We start from the raw sequence: 19174 nt of genomic DNA, 5'->3' as shown, positions 1-19174 counted from the left end.
AAAAAAAATTAAAGTTTCACATGATTTTTTTTTAACTTTGTAGCAGTTACACTTTTGAAATAAAACTTAAACTGCATGAAAATATTTAGTATACCTTTTTATATTCAATATTTTTTGTTAAATTACATATCTTACACCTAAAGACATCTGTATGTTTTCCAAAAAATAATGATATTCTCTTACATAATCACAATACCATTATCACATGTAACAAAATTAACAGTAATTCCCTAATATCACCTAATATCCAGTGCATATTCATACTTTACCAGCTGTCTCCAAAATGTCTTTTTAACTATTTTTTTGAAACCACAATCTACTCAAGGATCACAAATTACATTTGGTTGTTAGATTTTTAAAAATATTTATTTATTTTAGAGAGAGTGAGAGAGGGCATGGTGGGTAGGGGCAGAGGGAGAGAGAGAATCTCAAGTAGACTCCCCTTTGAGCGGGGAGCTTGTCACAGGGCTCGACCTCATAACCCTGAGCTCATGACCTGAGCCTAAATCAAGAGTCGGACACTTAACTGAGCCACCCAAGCGCCCTGTGGTTGTTAAATTTCTTAAATCCCTTTAAACAAGCACTCTCTCCTCCTGCCTCTCTTTTTTCCCCCATAACATTTGCTTAGTGAAGAAATCATGCTTTGTTATATTCAGGTCAAAATTTTTTTGCAAGAATGCTTTGTAAATAATACTGAATACTTCATTAAAACAGGACTCTAATGGTTATAGAGTCTCATTGTATGGCCATGTTATTATATTTAAACAATCACTTATTGGACATAAATATGGTTGAAAGTAGTTGAAGTAATCGGAAAATGTTAGGGCCTTTGTGACTTAAACTGTAGCTCCCAAAATAAGCATAGATGTCTTTTAAATCCCACTTAAAAAGCTACCCTAAGATACACTGTGTATACCTTAAACATTTTAACTTTAAGTGAAGACACTTGTTTAAATATACAGTATATAATAGACAAAGAAACTTTTGCTAAGTGTCTTATATAATAAACTGGCATTTGATGATCCCCAGAGGAGAATAAACTCTTGCATATTAGCTTCTGGATATTTCTAATGAAATAATTGATTGTTTGCTTTTGACTAGGGTCTTGGTATTTTATTTTTTAAATTTTATTTATTTATTTGAGAGAGAGAGAATGAGAGACAGAGAGCATGAGAGGGAGAAGGGTCAGAGGGAGAAGCAGACTCCCTGCTGAGCAGGGAGCCCAATGCGGGGCTCGATCCTGGGACTCCAGGATCGTGACCTGAGCCAAAGGCAGTGGCTTAACCAACTGAGCCACCCAGGCGCCCCGGGTCTTGGTATTTTAACAAATGAAAGTCATTGGTTCATGTAATTAAATGTTTTGCTTCATATTAGATTCGTACCAAAATCCTTTGACCTCTTTGGAATGCTAAATTGTCTCTTTTTCCCCTTGCCCAAAACTTTTTCTTTCCTCAATTCTCTTTTCCAGGTTAAAGAACAGTTTATACATCGTTTAAGACATTACTGTAAACTTAAGTAAAATTGATCCATATGATAGATACATTTTTCAGATTTAAATCTATGCAGATACATTCATTATGGTCATCAGCCAAGTTACACACATACACACACACACATATCTCCTTTTAATTAAAGAGTACTGTGTACGCATAGAAATAGTACTGCTGCTACAGATATATATGGTGCTGTATGGTTTATAGAGCATCTTTCCTATATGTATCTTATTTGAACCCCACAACAAACCAGTGAGATAGGGACGTATAATATCAATATTCCTATTGTATAGATGAGGAAGCTCAGAAATGCAACAGAACTTAACCAAAGCATATCAGTAGTAAGTACTAGAGGCCAAATAAGAGCTCAGGGTTCTAACACAGGTAAGTACGATTTACACTGTATCACTATATTTCAGTTTTCAATGGTAACTACTATACTGCAGGATTCAGTGATCAAACGTCATTTCTCCTTTTCAGATTTCACATTTAAAAGTTAAAACAAGTCTTTGTCAATATTATTTTTTAAAACTTGTGAATGAATCATTTTTAAGAAAGCAGTTTGCTGATGTTCACATATTTTAAAGCAAATGTGACCGATACTGTGGCATTCTGACTAAATTTCTTTCATCTTAAATATCACATGTTTAATTTAAACTGTGGGAGGCACATTAATTTTACCAGGGCAACAGATGAGCCTCAAGCACCAGCATTCTTCACTTGAAGTGAGAAATTGAGTTCCAAGAGTAAATAAAAACAAGATTGAAGGTTTAAATCCTCTGCTAGGCTTTTTGAACTTATATACTCATTAAATGTTTATTGGAGTGGTGGGATTACAAAGGATTTGGGGAGCTTCATCAACTGGTATATAGTTAATCACTAAGTAAAACACTACATTTGATAAAGTGTTTCTCACGATGCCACATTCAATCCATCTTAATGAAAACTGCTTCAAACTGATTTCATTTGAGAGCACTTGGTGGTGAGAGTGCCCATAGTTCCTTCTGCCTTTTTCATGAGGAATTTAAAACACTGTCCAAAGCAGTGCTCCAACTTCAGTGAAACAAGTATTCTAAGGTCTTGTGTTTAAGCATATTGTGACAGAGTTTTGACTTCTGGCAACAGGTCCATCAGTTTTATGACCTCCTCTCATGCCCTTAACTGTTAGAGATGTTCATTCAGTTGAGGGCCATAAATATTTATCACATGCCTGTTAAGGACCTGGAATATAGAACTTTCCTGCCTTTGAGATGCTCATACTCTAATGGGGAAGATAATATCAACAGATTCATATAGTATAGTACGTTATAGCAGCAAAGAGGAGAGGTACTTCATCTACCTTAGAAAGTTTAAGGAGATTTCTTAAGGAGGTACATCTACCCTGAATCTTATGAGTCATACTTAGCCAAATAACAGAATTCTAAACGGAAAAAAAAGGTCAAAACCAAAGGCAAGAAGATTAAAATGAGAGAACTACAACCAAAAACTTAAGACCAAGAGTAAAAAATGCAAGATAGAGAGTTGGATTGCAAGGCATGAGGCGGGGAAGATCAGAAGGGGCCAAGGCATGGAAGGGTCTAGCATTCCCTGTCATTTAAGAGATATTTATTGAATAAAGCTTATATTTTATCTTTAGGTAAGTGAGAGCCAATGGTTAGTCACTGTAATTAAGGTTGCAGGAGCGTTACCACTGGCCACACCATGATTCCCTAGGAGTTTCTTAACCAGGGTTCTTTTTCTCCTTATAGCCTCCCCACCTCTCATTCCTGCTACCTCTGAATTCTGTACAAAATAGAAAGTGCCCTATAGAATGATTAGACATTTGTAGTAAGTAAAAATCAACAGCAATAAAAATCTCAGTGCCAGGGTGTATCTCCCATGTGAAGTATTGTTCCTTTCTTAGTTCAGTTCCTCCCCTTGGGAGACTGGGCTTTGATTTCAGTAATCCTGTTATACCTCCTTAGATCTTGACTTCAGATCCAGTGATGTTTCCAAATATTACACATAAATTAAGGAAACCACTGCTCAATTACTAATTTCCCACTTAGTAACTCTGTGGCCCCAAACAAGTAATCAGCCTATTTCTAATCTAGGAACTAAAAAACAAAAGGGAGATAATGATATGGTTGTTTTGAGGATTAAATAGGATGCTATCCATATATGCACCCAGCACCATGGCTAATTGCTGTGAAGCAGTTTTGGACTATTTGAGAAATGTTTGTGAAAAACAAACTGATTTATTCATGCAATTCATGAACTAATTCTAAGAACAATTCCAGAAAGGAATTTTGAGAACCCCTATGAGCATTTACAGCACTAAAATAAGTGCTTTACTTTAACAGTATTTGTGATCAAGTTTTATTACATTTACTTTTAAAAATCAGCCCATTTTAAAGTAGTACTGTTTCTATTATATCATGTTAAAAAGAAATCTGAATACCATCACTGATCAATACTTTTTAAGAAAAATAAGTTCTACAGAAATCTGAAGCCACAGCTGTAGTTGGTAGGTTTCTAGCCCTCCATTAGCCAGAAAAAAAGAGGCAAACAAACTTATTTGTGCTTTAGAGAATATGCCCAGTCTGATCATCTTGTCTTTGTTTTCTTTTCAATTTAAATTCCTTAAAGGCAGACAATGTCCTTGGAGTAATTTTATATGACAGCTATGACAGCAGCCTGCACATGTGTGAGATAAGAACTATAATGCTGATATACTTTGTTAAGTATGTTCATTCTACAAATAAAATATTTGTTGTAAAAAAAAAGGAATACAGGTGCATTTAAAGTAGAAAACAAGTTACCACATAATCTGAAGCCTGAAAATAATCACTATTAAATATTATTTTTACTTTTAAACATGATTTTTTAAAAATCTCCAAATATGTGTATCAGTAAAAAAGTTGACATGTTTTACATAAATAAAACCATACCAAATATGCTGTTCTATAATTAGATGTTTCCATTAAACAGTATATTGTTAGCACCATATTTAGAATTTGCCTCAAATTCTCCTACTGAATTATCAGAACTACCTAATTAAAATTGTAGAAAACTTTACTGTCCATATTTAAATTATTTTTTAGTTAAAAATTTAGTAAATTAGTTTTAAGATATGCTGCTTTGTAAAACATTCTTTTCAATTTACTGCTACTCACCATCTTTTAAAAACAATTTAACCATATTTGAAAAGCATTGTAGGTAAAATTTATTAAAATATCAGAAACAAGGCTGATTTTCATTTATGGGCTTTATCCATATTTGTATCATTTTTCCCAAAGGGCCCTTCCTGGCCCTAGAAAGTATTTGTTATTCATATTACTTATTTTAAAAGGATTAAAAGCTAAGTTTGATCTCTATAGTATTTCAGTTGTAAATTCAAGAAATCTGTTTCATATCTAATCTTAAACACTAAAAATAAGAGGTATGGTAGAAAGCATCCTAATCAAAATTCTTATATTTGGGTTCTGGTTTTTCATTTACTAACTATGTCCAATTAACCAGATTACTCTTCTCCTCTGATCATCAATTTCTGCATTTAAAAATTTGTATTGTAATACTTCACAAGATTGTTTAACAGAAAATTAACATATTTAAAACATCTTTGAAATGTATGTGAAACATCTTTAAGATTGTTTGCTTATAAGTAGGTGGACATTGAATAAATCAGGCAAATTTGGATTGGAAACTAGGCCCTGATACTGACTGAGCTATGTAAGCAAGCCTCCATTCTCCTTTCTCTGAAATGGGCTAAAAATACCTTGACAATTAACCCACCTTGGAAAATGAGCCCTTACATTAACAGTAACCAAGTTATTCAGAAATACATGTTAGAGAAGATAAATAGGCCTGTTTAATTGGTATATATGGTACTTGTAAGGGAACAGTAGAGGATAGGGCTAAAATAAAGAAGTAGACTGGGTCTACTTTTCATTATGGAAATCCCTGAAGACCAGCTAAAGACTTTTGTTGTTGTTAGGCAGTGGTTAGCTTTGGAAAGTTTTTGAAGAGGGTGACACTGTCAGAGCTGTACCGTAGACATAAGTAATGTGGTAGTAGTTTGTAGGATGGATTGGAGGGGAGAAATTGGTGGCATGAGACTGAGCAACTGTATATATTTGTATCTTGTGTAGTTGTGGAATGTCAGGCATTGGTTAGAAAATCATAGTACAGTGATAGCACAATATAGTTCGTAAACTTTCTGGCTCCTAAATTTCACAGCCTATTAGCTTTTGTGTACCTTTTTATACCTATGTATCTTCTAGTATCCTGATTCTCCCATATCCTCCTCAAAGTGCCTAACAAAACTGAAGAGAATAATACTGCTTCTGACAGACCTAGGCTAATGTGTTCTGGCCTTTCTTTCCTTTGTGGAGCATTTCAGTAGGATATGTTGATTTTATATTTGCCTTGTCATTTACAGCCTTTTATAAGGAACCTGTATTAAGAAAATCAAAGTATTTCTGATGTTAAGTAGTGCATAGTATCTTTATTAAAGATACTGGAAACTTAAATTTCTCTAGCATATTTAATTATGAAAAACTCCATAAATCAGTAAGAAGACAGCAACCCATTATGGGTAAGCAATATAAGCAAGTACTTCACAGAAAATATGAAAAGATGTTCTTATTTTCCATAATACAAAAAATACAGATTAAAACTACACTAATATATCATTTTCACATATCATAATAGCAAAATTTTTTCTGCATATATACCTAAGCATATGAGAAATAAGATAAATACAAGGATAATTATTATATAATTGTTTAAAATAGCAAAAAATTGGAAATACTTTAAATGTCATTCATATCATGGGATACTATGTGACCAGTAAAAAGAATGAAGCCACTTCATATATATTGATGTGGAATGATGTTCAAGATACTTTGCGAAGTGAAAAAAGTGAGATGCGTAACAGTGTGTATAGTACATCCTCTTTTGTGTTGTAAAAACTGTGTACATAGATTATAAAAAATACAAAATACATCGACCAACCACCTGCTATGACTTCAACCATCCTGGGTCTCAAATATAGGTAATATGGCACGCATGGCATTTCAGATAGATGTACCCTTCACTATTGCACTATTACAAATCCCAGTAGGCTATCCTGCATGGGTTAAATGGACTGGACCACATGTTAACAGTGAAGGCTCTCCCTGATCTTTGCATGAAGGCTAGATAGCAACCTCCATGTCTTCTTTTGCCTTCATGCCTACTTGGCCTTTCAAAAACAGTGTCCCCCTCTTCTCTTCTCACTAACCAGACGTATAAGATGGAGCTTTCTGAATAGCCAGTTAGGTCATTTACGTTAGGCTAGTGTTAATTACAGTCCCTTAAAGTGTAATTCAGGGTCCTTTGGAGGCTGTGAGAGTCTTTCTGATGGACCATGAACTAATCCATAAATGCATATCTATTCTTTAGATCATCTGGGTTATTAGTACAGTTCCATGGACTATCATTTTTATGTATGACTAAGGATTTCTTATAGTTAGTCTATTGTTAAGAGTTAAGATTGGGTTTGGTTGCTTGTAACAGAAAAATAAAAAGTAATAGTGGCTCAAACAAAACAGAAGTTAATTTCTCTATTCCCTTCAAGAAGTCCAGAGGTAGTCTGTCCAGGCCTGGTATCACAGAGTCAGAAACTCAGATTCCTTCTATCATGTTGCTCCACTGTGTGGTACAGTTCAGGTTATGTCATGATTCTGGATGTAAGCACTTCTGCTTACATTAACCAGAACTTGGTTACATAGCCACCTTTGTTTAAATGGAGGCTGAGAAATGTATTCTTTATTTCAATCAGCCATTAATTCAACCTAAAAAAAATACGTAAGAGATTTCCTTACTAAGGAAGATGTGGAAAATATTTAGGGACTACAGTCTCCACCATTCCTATTAAATGAATAGTTAAGAGTTACTACAATTCTGTATGCTTAAACTTAGCTTATTTTTATAATTCACAATGTTCTACTTTGAAATCTGCCAGACAGTACTTGATAGTAGTAAAAAGTTACTGAACATGTACACCCACAAATCATTAGAATTCTTGATTTTTCAGCAAGAATGCATTATTATCTATATATTTTAAATTAAAAATTACTGTTAATAATCTCCAATTCTTTATTGCTGTGGTTCCCCCACCCCTGGAGTATGGAAATGATGAGATAGGTAGGCTATGGGTCCTTTTTCTCTTCCTCAGTAGCCTAAAAATGGGAGAAGGAAGTGTTTGTGTAACATTGCCTTTCATCCACATTCATGTTGTTCTGCCTGTTTAACAGACCACTGGTTAACTAGGGCTAGTGTTATTCCTCTCAAAAGAGAAAATCAAAAAAATCCTGCCTGCACTTCTATGAGGCTGCTCTTCCGGTCCTTGGTACTGCTTCTAGGTGTTCACCTGGAAAAGCAATGGGATGAAATCTTTGATCTGGCCCAAAACTGCCTACTTTCTTGCCTCCATAAGCCCTCTCCCGGCCTTCCCAAAGAGCTTGCCTGCCTCTCTGCAGTTTGCTGTAATAGCCTATCACTTGAACTTCTAATTTCCTTATTTGTAAAAACTTTAGTCATATGTTGGTTTTCCTCAAAAATATTTTACGACCTGAGTATTACAGTCTGAACAATGAAAACGATAAAATTCTGTACCCAATGAGCATTTGTCAGCTTATTTTATGAAGAGAGTTTGATTTTACTTTAGGCTTTTTTTCTTTGTTTGTATAACCTGTGACTTTCATATGAGAATTCAACCTACATAAGACTCAAATACATTTGTGTCCTTAAGAATTCAGAGTTCTATCCCAACATCTCGTTCAGGAAGTGAGAAGAAAAAGACACCTTGGCATCTTGGCATCACCTCACCTTCAATATCTGGCTGTTTCCTTTTGGAACCTCTCCAGTTGGTTGCTGCCTACTGGTCCCTGAACTCAGCTTTGGGAGCCAAAAATGCAGAGTGTCAATGATTCTTTCCACAAATCAATCTGCACTTATTCTTCGTTCTTTAAAAGTTACTAGCTTGGAGTTCTTTGAACATATCAGGCTACTGACATTACTGGGCCTTACCAAACTTTTCTCTTTTTCTTTTTCTCATTCTTCTTTTCTTCGTTATCACCTAAATTTAAAATTTAGCTTAAAATCAAAGATAAGTCAGTTAATATATCATGTTTTTAAAGTTTAGCTCAAGTATTCCCTTCATAAGGAAACAGCCAGGGCGCCTCGGTGGTTCAATTGGCTAAGCATCTCCCTTCAGCTCAGGTCATGATCCCAGGGTCCTGGAATCAACTTCCGCATCGGGCTCCTTGCTCAGTGGGCAATCTGCTTCTCCTTCTCCCTCTGCCCCTACCCCCGCTCATGCTCTGTCTTGCACTCTTGCTCTCTCACTCTCTCAAATAAATAAATAAAATCTTTTTTTTAAGAAAAGAAGCAGCCAATCAGTGTTCATGCTTAGACCCTAGGACTGCCTCTCTTACAGCACTCACATTACCACTCCCATCTAGACAGAGTATTGAACTTCTGACCTCCAGAGCTATATGGCACCCAAAGCATTAAAAAGTGAAGTAGTTTCCTAAAGTCACATAGCCAGGAGGTGGCAAAGCAGGAATTTGAACCAGATGTTGTGGCTTCATGGTGCCCTGCCTCTAATCTCACCTTAGTTATGTTGAGTCATGGTTTCATGCTGTGCTGGGCCTATGAACATTCATAAATAGGAATAGGATTATAGAAGTGAGCAGTGTACTGGAATGATCCTAATTGGAGCCAGGATTTTTTTTTTTTTTTAAGATTTTATTTATTTATTTGAAAGACAGAGAGAGAGCACAAGCAGGGGGAACGGCAGGCAGAGGGAGAAGCAGGCTCTTTGCCGAGCAAGGAGCCCAATGCGGGACTCGATCCCAGGACCTTGGGATCATGACCTGAGCCGAAGACAGACGATTAACCAACTGAGCCACCCAGGCGTCCCTGGAGCCAGGATTTAAAACAATAAATAAGACAGCTACAAGGGGCATTTTGAGGTGGTTGGAGAAATTTGAATATGGACTTTATGTTAGATGATATTGTAACAATATTATATGTCTAAGGTATGATAAAAATATTATGGTTATGTAAGGGAATGTCCTTGTTTCTTAGGAGACAGACACTGAAGTATTTAAAAGGTGGAGGTGTCAAGATGTGTGCAACTTTAAATGTTTCAGGGAAGGAGGCATACAATGAATGATAGAACAAATACGGCAAAATGTTAATAATTGATAAATCTAGGGTAAAGGATGAGTGAGTGTTTATTGTATCAGTGTATCAGGTCTTTGTATCAATAAACCATTCCCAATTTAAAACCAAAAAAAAAAATAATAATAATAATAGTGATGTGATTCTGATGATTATGGTGATGATAATCATGATAGAAAAGAAGGAAACAGAGAAAGTCAGGTCCCAATTTATATAAAGGAAATTATTTTGTTTTTAATATATTTTAATCCTTACACTGGAAAATTTATGAACTACCATTTATAGAAATTATTTATCCTATCAACCTTAAAATTTTTGAAAACATGGACTATAGATATTCTGGTACTCAAAAAGAAACTAGAAAATTTCCTTTTCAGTCCATCAGCAAATATTTTCTGAGTGTGTGCTCTGTGCCTGGCTTATTTTGAGACATAGCCAGCTCATTTCTTCCAGCTCTAATGTTCTATGGTTCTGTAATGCTAAGTGTCAAATACAATAGCTACTGTAGCTCAAGGCCAAATCACATTGGTTGCTGTCAGCTTGGCATTTCCTAAGCATCAACTTAGTACCTTAGCTCTTGGATTTGAATGTGAAGATTAGTGAGGCCCTGAAGGCAGGGACACAATTTAGCATCCCAAACATTATTGCTAGTAAGAGAAATGAAGGCACTTCATAATCTTTAATAAATTTTCAGGGCTATCATTTCTCTTGAAATTGCTTTCAAATCCTTTATTTTGAATGGATAGTTCTGGAATCATCCTAACAACTACATTTCATTCAGCACTTGCTATGGGCCAGGTGTTGTAAAGGAGGTACTTTACCTGCTTTATCTATAATTCTTGGAACAAATACCCATCTTGCCCCATGGTCACACAGCTGGTAAGTGCAAAACTGGATTTAGCACAGAGCTTTTTTTACCTTTACATTATGTTACCAAAACCTAGATCACAAAGAGGGAGTCTGAGGAGTGTAGCTGGGCTGCTTGCCTTTGTTTACCAGACTTATACCCTCTCTGCCAAATTAGAAAGACAAATAAAATGGTTTTTTTTAAGTGTCCCATTCTTATCACTTATCATATGGTACTGCAGTTTAATTTTTGCTTCCCCATACACCAACGCCCGCCCCCCAACTCTTTGAGGCCTAGGAAACTTTGTTTTATTCATCTTTATGTTCGCAATGCCTAACACATCAGTGCTCTGTAAATGTTATTGAACTAAATTATTAATGGGCCAACGGGAAAAATGGTTATAGTAATGGGAAACAAAACATTTTCTCATGCTTTTCCTATGTACTAGATGCCCTTTCTTCACAAAAGCAGTTTTCTGATATGCTGAACCCTGTTCGGGCCTGTGTTTAATTAAGCTCAATAAAATAATCAGAAATCTGAGTCTGGGGCTCATTTAGCTGTGCCTGTAATCTAATCAGAGATTTATGTAGCCCAAATTTAGTAGCATTTGCATATTTTTAAGAGTTTTATATTTTGCTTATTACTACTGTCAAAATAGCGGAAGAAAAATTTTTGTTGAAAGTTTTTTATGTTAGAGAGAAAAGATCATTTTAAGATTATTCAGTTTTCCTTTTCAAAGCTACTATGGGAGTCCCCCCAGCCTGAAGATTCTCTACTGATTACTCTCTTTATCATCTCCTTTCTCACAGTTTAGAGCTTAAAGTGAGAATTTTTTTTAAGTGTGTTTTCCTGGCATCTCATGTTTAACAGTGTCAGGGGTTTGTGTCCCTGGAACGAAAACTGTTTCTCCAGAGCCTTTTTTCTCTCAGCTTCCAGTGAAAAGAGGGGCGAGGCGAGCCAGTCGCTTACCACAAAGCAATGCCACCACAAAGGAAAGATTAAGGGTTTAGAGAGAGGTCAATGTGGGTTTTTCTCTAACTAAACACTTTCCTAAAGTTTCCTTGTGGAAAAATAATGAAGTCATCTCAGAGTTTTTAAAGAATTTTTATTTCTTTTTCACCGTCTGCATTCGCTTGTCTTCTCAGCATGGATGTTTAATCTTCCTAGGCTTTGTGAATTGGCCCAAATGAATAAGTAGTGAGCTGTCTCTCTAGGAGCTAGAGGCTTATTCTAAGGGCCTAATCACTGAGTAAACACATCTTTGCCCTCCCTCTCACAACTGCGATATAATAGTCGAGATTCTAGCACAGTAACCTGGATATTGCAGGGACCAATGCTTTGAAATGCAGAATGGTTGATCCTCCAAAACAGACAGTGCCTGATCTTCGCCTGCCTCTTTCTTCTTTTTTAAATTAAATATTGCCAAAGAGATGCTGTTTTATTGCTTGATATTGTGCATTAGTGCCCTGGATTTCCAAGTTTAGTTTCAGTCAACACTGTCGGCTGCACTTATAGGGAACTCTGCATGTTGGGTTTCTTAGTAGCCTCTTCAGCACATGTGTGTTTGGTTTGGAAGAGCATTTAAATTAAATCAGTGAGATAGCAATGTAAATTGCTAATCTCTTTCCCAAAGTCTAAATGTTCCATTGCAGCATTCTTGAGAGAAATGGGCGTTTTAAAGATTTAGCCATTGCCATTGTTTGGTTAGAAATATGCTGATTTAAAAGTGGACAGCTCTCTTGTTCCCAGTGTCTCATTAAATGTAGTTGCTGAGATACGATCAAGCAGAATTAGAGGTTGACATCAGAGAGATGTCTATTCAGCTAGAGAGCTCCTAAGAAGAGGAGCTCCGAATTTGTTAGTGCTGCCAGGTTCACGTTCCTTTCCCTAAAGCAGCAGATTTCTAGATTCTTTTACTGAAAGTGGTTTGCATACTGCTGCCATTTGGGGTCTTTTTTTGCCAGGGGGTTGATAATCAACATTCAAGTTTCTTTCATCAAACATGTCGAGACCTATGCTAGCTTTAGGGATGCAGAGAAGACTGAAAGAGACCCAGCCCTCACCCTTGAGAGACTTTGTCTAGAGGGGAAACTGATAAACAATGATGATACTAGTTGGGAAGAGATAGAGGCCCAGAAAAGGAAGCTCTTAACTCTGCCAGAGGGAATCAGGGAAGGTTTCATAGAGGCATTTGCTTTGAGACTTAAAGGATGAGTAGGAATTTACCAGATAAGTATCTCTTCAACTATGTATCTGATTACAAACTTATAGAAGCCAGCTACTGTTACCTTCAGACATCAGTATGGATGAAGAAACCCTGAGTCTTTCTTGCTCACCATTTTATTACCATTGCTTCCTCCTCGGCTCGACACAGTATTTCAACAAATGCTTGTTGAATGAATGATTAAATGAATTGACACATGGAAACAGCTACTGTTGGAGTAACTGAGCTACTTATACTCAGGAATCCTGTCCTTATTCCCATTACCTGTTGTCTCTGAGGCCCCAGAAGCACTAATGTATGAGCAGCAGCCAGTCTGGCATCTTCATATTCTATGAGCACTTCAAGCCTTGAGTACAGTATGGTTGATTTTCCTACTACTGCTGTAGTATCAGAGAAAGAGTACTAGGCGTGGCGTCAGGAATCCTGGTTCCAATCCCAGATGTACTACTTACTTACTAGTTGTGGTAGAATTTAGGACAAGTCTGCTTTCTAAACCTCAGTTTTCTTGTATGCTAATAAAATTAAGAATACTACTTTATAGGCTTATTCTGGGGAGATAAGTAGATAATGGGTGTGTAACTAACAGTGCTTCCTATTTGTAGTAGAAGATTTGGGGATCTTAATCTACCTATATACCTTAGTACAGAATTTACCTTGGAAGAAAATATTTTAATGATTACTTTTTTATTATTATTATAATTTGGATTATTTATCAGGATAATTCCAAGCATCAAACTTCAGTATCCTTTCATCAACGTGAGCCTTATATTTTTCTGTAAGTGTCCTACTTTTTTTGGAATCCCACACAGTGAGTTTTTCTTTATTATTATCACATCCTTATTTAATATGAAGGGAAAGACCCTAAGCTTCCTTAAAATTTTCCTTTCCAGAATTTCACAGATTGGTTTGTATATTGTCTTTACCATAAAATTTATCTTTCCGTTTCCTGGCAACTGACTGTTGTTAAACTCTGTAAGGTGGCACCAAGAAGTTTGTCAATAACAATGTAAGCTCTTTAATCATCATTGTCACTGTTATTGTTAAAGTTGACATGTTGCAAATTGTATTGCTCCATTTCAGTTTTTAGTTTCAATTATTTTATTGACTATCCAACTATGACAGAGGACACTTTTAAGAGAGCAAATGCCATTTCTTGAAAGCAAGTTTTATCAAGCAAAGAGAAAGGAATAATTCTCCATATGAGAAACCACAGACAAATTTTCTGGAATATTGACTAGAAAGAATTCATGTGAAGCGAACTATTTTCTACTATCCTTCCATTGACAATTAGATGTTACATGCTCTTACATAAGGACTTTAATATGAGAACACATTAAGGGCTTTGAAAGTACCTGTGGAAGTAAAAGACAACTTCATTTCAGACCTTTTCCTTTCAATTAGAAGAGACTTTCCAGTGTTCAGATTAAAAACAAAAAATACTAAGAGAGATTTTGGCAACCAGTCTTAGTACTTTTTCTGTGTACAAAGTTGAATAGTTCAAAATTAATTTTCCCTTTGTAAAGTATGTTTAATATGAAGAATTGTAAATCCATTTTATTTAAAGAAAATGCAATTCCGTTGCATATTCTGCTTGAGTTAGGCTTGCACATGTTAATAAGAATCTGTGACAGTGGTCTATAAAACAGAATATAATCATCCTACCCTCTTTAGGGTTTAAGGAAGCAAAATTTATTCATATTAGTAAATGCTATAGGAAGTCCAAGTGTCAGGTACTCTTTTAAAGGGAGTAGCATTTAATTTTTGTCTTTGCTGTTTATATCGACAAATTATGCTTTTCCAAAATTCAAGAAATCTTACATTAATGGATATTTTAATTCATCAGTCTTTCTTCCTCTTTTCAGAGAAAGCTTCTTGCTATCTACCTCCACCATGATGAAAGTGTATTAACCAACGTGTTCTGCTCACAAATGCTTTGTGCTGAATCTATTGTCTCTTATCTGAGTCAAAATTTTATAACCTGGGCTTGGGATCTGACAAAGGACGCCAACAGAGCAAGGTAATACTGTTGTTCACAAGTTATAAGCTGGGCTTCTATTTTTTTTTAAAAAGTTATCATTGTATTTGGTTTCTTATCATCTCATAAACATTTTTGTCCTCAGCATTAAATTCTCTACCATTACATTTAATTATATAAAAGCTATTTGTTGTAGCTAACATGCAGTTATTTACAATGGGAAAATATACCTCAATTTATAAATGATTTCTAAATCCAAGAATAACCCAAAAAACAAAACCAAAATACATCGTTTTCATCTTTTTGCAGTAAAACTGGTACAGTACATATCTATGTACTGTATATTCCAAGGCTCTTATCTGTTGTTGAATATTTAGAGAAAATCTGTTTTTAATAATGTTCAGAAAAGGCAAGGCAGGTCTAACATATAATCTTAGTAGTAAGTTTATTTTTTAATAATTCCAGTGAAGAAGGCAGTACATTCTGGACTAGTCCATGGAGTTGGTAATAGCTTAACTCTAGCATATACTAATTGATGTAATTGCTTTATTGCACACATTCTTTTGCACACATCCATATTCTCAGTAGGAGAAAAAAAGTCCTTTTCCTTGCTGTCAGGATAAATTTACTTAATTTGTTAATCATAATATCTATAAATGAATAATTTTTCATATTTTGCCTATTTGAGTTTCCCATCTGAAATACATTTCATCATGTTTAATTACACATGTGCCCATAACATCCAGTGATGTTACTTTGGGTGTGTTAACACAATAATAATCACAGGCTGCTGGTTTATGAACAGGGAGATTAAATTAATTCATTTCAAGGCAAGCCTATTGTAGTTACCTAATTTAAATGTTTATAGAACAATTAGAAATCATCTGATTTTTTTTATTATTTTATAGCTCACTGAATTTTTGCTCATCATTTAGACTTTGTTTTATGTAGTCTAAACCTGAAAAGAAAGATGATTCTTCCCTTAAATGTGAAGCAAAAGAATGTTGAAGCAATTTTTTCATCTAATACTCATTTCTTTAAGCAAATGGTTAGGAAATTTCACAGGATGACTTCGTTCTGCATTGGAAATGTTCCCTGTTATACATAAATAAAGAACCTTTAGCACCTGTATTTGTTTAAATTAAATCAGGTTATTATTCACACTCAGTTAAAGGTGATGAAAAGCAGTGCCAAAAACAGATAAAAATGCAGCATCGAAGGTCTTTCATGAGGCAAAATACATAGACTGGAGACTTGGCTAAATCTTTCACCATTCACTGGCAGTAAGGAATCTCCTCCTTTCCTTTTATCCACAACTTGATGGAGAAGGAAACACTATTTCTAAACCATCTGTAGTGGCTAAGTTCAGCAGGCTACCTGCTGTTATTTTGTTCTATCCTCCATTTAATTCCTTAGTTCCTTTTATTTTACAATGACAAAAAATTGCAGTGTAGTTTCTTTTGAAAAACAGTGTTTGAGGGTTTTTTTTTTATGACTGGCAATCAACAGCCATGTAATTGCTTTGTTATGTTTTACTAAAGAAGTCTGTTAAGTAGCACAACTTTGATACACTAGTAATAAGAGTTTGCAGGTTACAGAGACACCTGTGGTGACCAAAGCGACAGAAGCTGCTTATTAGAAAGAGCCAGTACAGCTGTGTCCTATTAACTCCTTATGACACTTTTTTTAAAACACAAAATAAAGGCCTTGTTTAAGGCTTTAGAGCTATTTCTCAATGAATTGCAGGACCAACTAAGAGGTATGATAGGCTATTTCAATCTACATTTTTAAAAATATGGTATCTCATTATTATTATTGTTATCATTACATTCATAAAAATGAAAAGAAGTGATATTAAAGACTAAAAATAGAAAGATGTAGGAATTTGCTTTTAACAAATATTTATAGGAACAAGAAACAGGGCCAATGGGAAGAAAGAGAATGTTACAATTTCTAGAATTTAGGATACTGGCAATCCTTACTCAAAATCAAATTCTATCCATATTACAAATTAAAAACTTTTAATTTAAGGTATTACATTTCTCTCTATAAAGCAAAAGAATTATGTAGATGCTTTTCATGTACAGCTCCTCATTATTATTATTAAAGCAAATGGAAAAGTACACATTTTACACACACAGGATAAAAATGCATTGAAATGGCATATTCCTAAAAGAGAGTAAAAGTGGATTTCTTTTTGCTATATTAAACTGTAAGAAAATTTTAATTAATTAGTCTGATTTATTGTCCCAAAAAAGGATTGGCTTAGCACCGGTTTTCTGACCACCCATCATAGATTCAATCTAAATATAATTGTCTAATTGAGTTTCTGTCTTTGTGATCTTACTTAGATTTTTTTAGCACCACATTTTACCCAGAGATGTTTGTCATAAAAATTTATTGCATTGTCCATTTGATACTATTAACACTGAGTAACAAAACCTCAAGCTTTCACCCTCAATTCAGTAGAAGACTGCTGCACTAATATTTATTGGTCAGTGAGCTACATTTCAAAAGTTGCTGTGCCATCATTTGCATATTACCAGAGTTAAAATATGACAGATCAATATGTGAAAATATAGAAGAGATTTCTAGGCATCACAAACTAGATTGTTGCTCTGAGTTTCCTTTTAACTGTGATTTTCTTATGACGTGTAAAAGTTTAGAAGTAAATTCCTTGTGGATGGCTTGTCTCATCTCATGTCCGGCTCTCCTAGTTCAAACTGATCAACACATTTTTAAAATCCTGAGCCTGTAAGCTGGTTAGTCTAGATGACTCCTTAGTGATTTTTCTGGGACCACACCCTGACATGATGATAGGTAGGGACATTTGTGCCCAAGATGGGGAGGGTCTTGCCAAGCATATTTACTTTTCCTTAAGAAATACTCTGCCGGGGGCGCCTGGGTGGCTCAGTCGGTTAAGCGTCTGCCTTCAGCTCAGGTCATGATCTCAGGGTCCTGGGATCGAGCCCCACATCGGGCTCCCTGCTCAGTGGGAAGCCTGTTTCTCCCTCTCCCACTCCCCCTGCTTGTGTTCCCTCTCTCGCTGTGTCTCTCTCTGTCAAATAAATAAATAAAATCTTAAAAAAAAGAAATGCTCTGCCAGGGGCACCTGGGTGGCTCACTCGTTAGGCGTCTGCCTTCGGCTCAAGTCGTGATCCCGGGGTCCTGGGATCGAGCCCTGCATTGGGCTCCCTGCTCGGCAGGAGGCCTGCTTCTCCCTCTCCCACTCCCCCTGCTTGTGTTCCCTCTCTCACTGTGTCTCTCTCTGTCAAATAAGTAAATAAAATCTTTAAAAAAAAAAAAGAAAAATACTCTGCCAAACCTACAGAAACATTAGTCCTCCTCAGTTTATTGTGAATCTCTCATGTGTAGAAGATAAGTGAAGGGTTTTGAACTAAGTGAATGCTTTGGTAAAGTTACCAGAATGTGAGTGTCAATTGTGGTTATAAGTTAAATTTCCTGATTTCACTAACAAACTAGAATAAAAAAGAAATAGATGTCTATCGAATGTCACTGTCATACACCTCTGTGATGTTGATGATTTGGATTTCCCACTCCAAAATGATTCTAATAACTTTCTTTCTAAGTTGAATACTTAAGTTGACCAACCTATACTGTATAAAATGGATTAGAGTAATTTCTGGATTGATCTTGGAACATTCCAAATACGAATTGGGACATCAGACTGTAGCAGTAATGATTATGTGCCTATCTTCTCCCTCACTAAATTGTGATCTTCTGGATCTTATTCATATTATTTATCTCATTCAACAAAACACTTTAAATTTACAAAATTCTAGGAGAAAGAAACTCAATAAGCATTTGGCAAATGAATGAATGCATCCAGTTCCACCAAAGAATGTGTTTATAATTTCAGTATTATATATCTAAATGTAGGTTTCTTTCCTGGAAAACTCTGTACAGTCTTGTTGGCTGCCATGTCTACTTGGAATTCAGGTCCATTCTTTCTTAAAGCAGTAGGCAGTAAGCCCTTGTTAGTTTTAGGAAGTGCTAGAGGGTATAATTTCCTAAATATCCATCTGAATAATGATCCTGAAAGAAACAGTAGGATATATCTGTAAATGAAAGAGCTAAAAACAGATAGTAGTATAAACAAGGAGATCCCGCAACTCACTTCTGAAAGTGGCTAAAAGAATATCTTAAGAAACATATATTTCCTTCATGTTTATTCATTGAGTAAACATTTACTGAATATTTCATGTGAACCAGGAATGGTGCTTTGCACTGAGGGTGAGAAGATGAAAAAGATACAGTGCTTACTACTGGGTATTTACCCCAAAGGTACAAAAGTAGGGATCCAAAAGGGTACGTGCACCCCGATGTTTATAGCAGCAATGTCCACAATAGCCAAACTGTGGAAAGAGCCAAGATGTCCATCGACAGATGAATGGATAAAGAAG

General features: G+C 35.5%; 1 protein-coding gene across 3 annotated transcripts in view; it reads left to right on the top strand.

The window, feature by feature from the left end:
- The window catches only part of FAF1 (Fas associated factor 1), a 466200-nt gene that overhangs the window by 337903 nt on the left and 109123 nt on the right, over positions 1–19174 (top strand). For all 3 annotated transcript variants that reach the window (XM_081816911.1, XM_081816912.1, XM_081816913.1), the window contains exon 12: positions 14638–14792. In XM_081816911.1, the coding sequence (XP_081673037.1) occupies positions 14638–14792 (155 nt within the window). The remainder of the gene's footprint in view (positions 1–14637; positions 14793–19174) is intronic.

The sequence above is a fragment of the Leptonychotes weddellii genome, chromosome 4 (genome assembly GCF_054177405.1).
Source record: "Leptonychotes weddellii isolate Sample4059 chromosome 4, ASM5417740v2, whole genome shotgun sequence".
NCBI lineage: Eukaryota > Metazoa > Chordata > Mammalia > Carnivora > Phocidae > Leptonychotes > Leptonychotes weddellii.
This window is presented reverse-complemented; position numbering and strand designations above follow the sequence as displayed.